We start from the raw sequence: 3,476 nt of genomic DNA on the forward strand, positions 1-3,476 counted from the left end.
CAGACCCTAGTTATAAGACTAAGGGCCGTTCTTACAATGTCCGGTAAAGTGTCGGTTAATGCTAACCAACTAATAACAGATTTTATGACCGGCAGAATTCGGCCGGTTAAGTTTCGGTTAACTTTAACCGGACATTGTAAGATCGGCCTTTAATATAATATAACATGTAAAAAGACGCATCACTTAATTCATAAAATCGAATATTTTAATTTAAGGCACTTTAAAAAGAAATATTTAATGTGTATAGTTATAAACTAATGACAAAAATAAAATAATATCATTGAAAATGTTTATAATTTTTTAATTATTCATCTACTATAATGTGTAAATAAATATATAAATATTGAAAATAAATGTATGTATTTATGTTGATAAGCTAACAATAATTTTACTGTGATGTAAATTAACAAAGTTGATCATAAAAGTAAATAATAGTCTTTCTGTGTGACTTAGAAGCACACTTTAAAATGCAACCAAACAAGCTTGGTCATCTTAATATACATTATACATGAATATAATATAAGTATGATTTGGAATCATTATTAAATTCAATAGATTAAGTAGACTTTTTAAGTAAATATTTGTGTGTAGCATGTGTGTGAGCATTAAGGTGAGCCTTTCCGTTTAATCTTTGAGGCCGATTTCTTCAACAAGCTTATCAACAATTTCAATATATTTTGTTTTAGCCTCGTCGTTGCTTGTGCTCTTCTTTGAATTCCATGCTTCCCATTTAGCCTTTCCTTTAAAGTCCAAAAACCCAGGTTTGGCTAAGTAGAACATAAAAAATTGTTACATCAGTACACATATAATATATCACAGTATATTGCCTTATTACCTGTATTTACATCACCGACAGTTGCTTGCTTGTAGTATGCATAGAGCTCCAACAAATTGGCGTCGCTGGGAGTTTGTTTCAAGTTCTTTACTTTATCGACTGCTTCTTCGAAAGACTGCAAACATAATATAATATTATACAAGTGCACGATCATATCAGTGAGATATAAGGATTTTTAGATTTTAGTGTTGTGTCACACTTGTTGATATTTGTCGTTTCACAGTGGTTCTCACACACAAAAACAGTGACATGATTATTCCCATTACATTGCATATTATGTAGTTATGTAAATAATGATAAATCTATGGTAAAATCTCGAGATTAGGCAATAGCCGAAAATCAACAGGTAAAAAATTATGGTTGTTTGCCCTACGGACCTACCTTACAAAACCATACGAACGCGTTGTTTTTCAACTAGGTATACACATTCGATATTGAATATTATAATATAATACATGTATCATAGTATGATTGTTGTAGCAAAACAAATTTAATATCGTGGTCTAAATGCGGTCCATCGTGAGTACTTACCATGGTGCGTGTTTCTGAGAACGGATTGGTGGTGTGCACGTCAGCAAAACAACGAAGCGCGAATCTGCGGAGACTGCGAGTGAACTAGCTAACAGTTTAAAAGTCGGCCGACGAGTGATGAGTGGCGACGCGGAGTGGTCGGTGATAACTGTTGATAACGGTTGCAGTACCTACCTACGTAGTGCATACACGATCGGCGGCGGCGGCGGTGTCGAGCGGTCGTTCGTACGGACTACAGAGTGCGTGAATATCATTATATGGCGTGTACGGGTTATTAAGTGTGTGGAGTGGTGGACGGTGTTTTACTGTGGCGTTCTGACATTGGAACGAGAAAAGGTCACACGCGGTAACTCATAGGTATAATAATATTTAGGTGGTTAACCGGTAAGGCGGGTATCATTTGAATAACACGCTGCACAGTACACTCAACACGGTGTGCGCGCCGATTTAATAATATTTCAATATTATTAAATTCATTAAGTTTTTGCCTTTCGTCCATTTTCATAATCTACACCGAAAGATTTAATAAACATTATATCACTATAATCCTATATTGTAGACTCTGCACTGACTGTACTCTATAGTGGTATAGATATATAGGATTTGACATAATCATCAATATTGTTCAAATGTTATATTATACCTATTCATAATATACACATTACACATTTACACAGATACACTTTGGACGTGGCACATTTTCAAAAAACATATTATTATTTGTTCTGGGTCAAAATAAGTGAAATCGGACATTATCTGAACAATAATTGGTTGAATTAAATTAAAAACAGAATAGAGTTAGATATAATATAATAATGTAAATAATTATGTGTCGATTAACAAACACGATAAGTAGGTACCTATACCTAATAGGAAATCCGGTGTAAAAATAAATATATTCCATTTTTTTTGTTTAGATTGTGGCTATTATTATAGTAAAAACTTGTTATTTGAGCCTAAATAGAATATGTTGTATACAAATATTTAATTATGAAAAAAAATGATATGATAATATTTTGAATTTGAACGACAAGCCAGTGGCATATACCGACTATACTGTATACATACGTTTTGTATAAGGGATGTCATCAGTGGAGAAAAGTAGAAAACCCTAACTTTTATGGACAAAAATGCTTATAATGCTCTAAAAAATCAAGGTCATTAGTGTATGCAAATTAATTTTAGGTGAGACTCAAGCAGTCTAGTTATACAACTATAATCTATATGTCATGCATTTTTTGATAGCTGTCTAATGACATTGTAACAGCCAGTGGTGTAATTGTGAAGGGCAATGCCACAAAGGGAACTTGCGCTCTAAAATGTTTGCTAGGAGGCAAAGGTATAATTTTCATCCATATATTATGAAAATAATAAAAATCTTATAATTTTCTAAAATAAAGAAAAAATGCAATATATTTAACACACATTTATAAAATAAAAATATTTTTTTACTTGAATTATTGCATATTATAATATTAATACGAGTACCTATATTATGTGTATTTATTTCACGTTCATCCTGTTGTTTAATATGTTGACATTGTTGACGTAGTATCAACAATCAACATTATCACATTATATCGGTTTCAAAAATAAATAATAATCCAATAATTTTTTTTCATTAATTATCATTACATTATTTTGTTCAAATAAGTTGTACTGTAATAGCACCTTTTAGATTCTGAGCTGAGCAATGAATGTATAGATTCTACAATGATGTGTGTTGTATGGGGGGGGGAGGTCTGTCATTGCAGCAGACAACTGTCACAATTTGTTGACGTTCTTACAGGGGAGTGCCGGGAATTTGCACTACCACAGGTCATATCTTTATGTGTCTACAAACAGTTTTTAGCGGTTTTTAAAAAATGTCCAATTCTCCAACAACGATGATAATATTAGCTACTTGCTTCTTGGCATAGCAATACAACTATAGGTAATAGCACTATACAAATGTCAAATGTCGTGAAAAATCTTATCGTGATTCGTGATTCCGACCTATAATGGAATGATTGACATCGATCAATATAATATTATACATAGGTACTTATATATAAATTAATAAATAACTGAAAAGTCCACTGTGGATTTTAAATATAAATTATGATTTTAG

General features: G+C 32.0%; 1 protein-coding gene across 1 annotated transcript; it reads right to left on the reverse strand.

Annotated features, from left to right (window-relative positions):
- Positions 1–277: 277 nt before the first annotated feature.
- Positions 278–1,557, reverse strand: LOC132939500 (acyl-CoA-binding protein). Its single transcript, XM_061006692.1, has 3 exons — positions 1,367–1,557; positions 836–950; positions 278–767 (listed from the first exon to the last, which is right to left on the reverse strand). The coding sequence occupies exons 1-3, from the start codon at positions 1,367–1,369 to the stop codon at positions 625–627; spliced, it is 261 nt and encodes an 86-aa protein (XP_060862675.1). The 5' UTR covers positions 1,370–1,557; the 3' UTR covers positions 278–624.
- Positions 1,558–3,476: the final 1,919 nt, after the last annotated feature.

This window comes from Metopolophium dirhodum, chromosome 2 (assembly GCF_019925205.1).
Source record: "Metopolophium dirhodum isolate CAU chromosome 2, ASM1992520v1, whole genome shotgun sequence".
NCBI lineage: Eukaryota > Metazoa > Arthropoda > Insecta > Hemiptera > Aphididae > Metopolophium > Metopolophium dirhodum.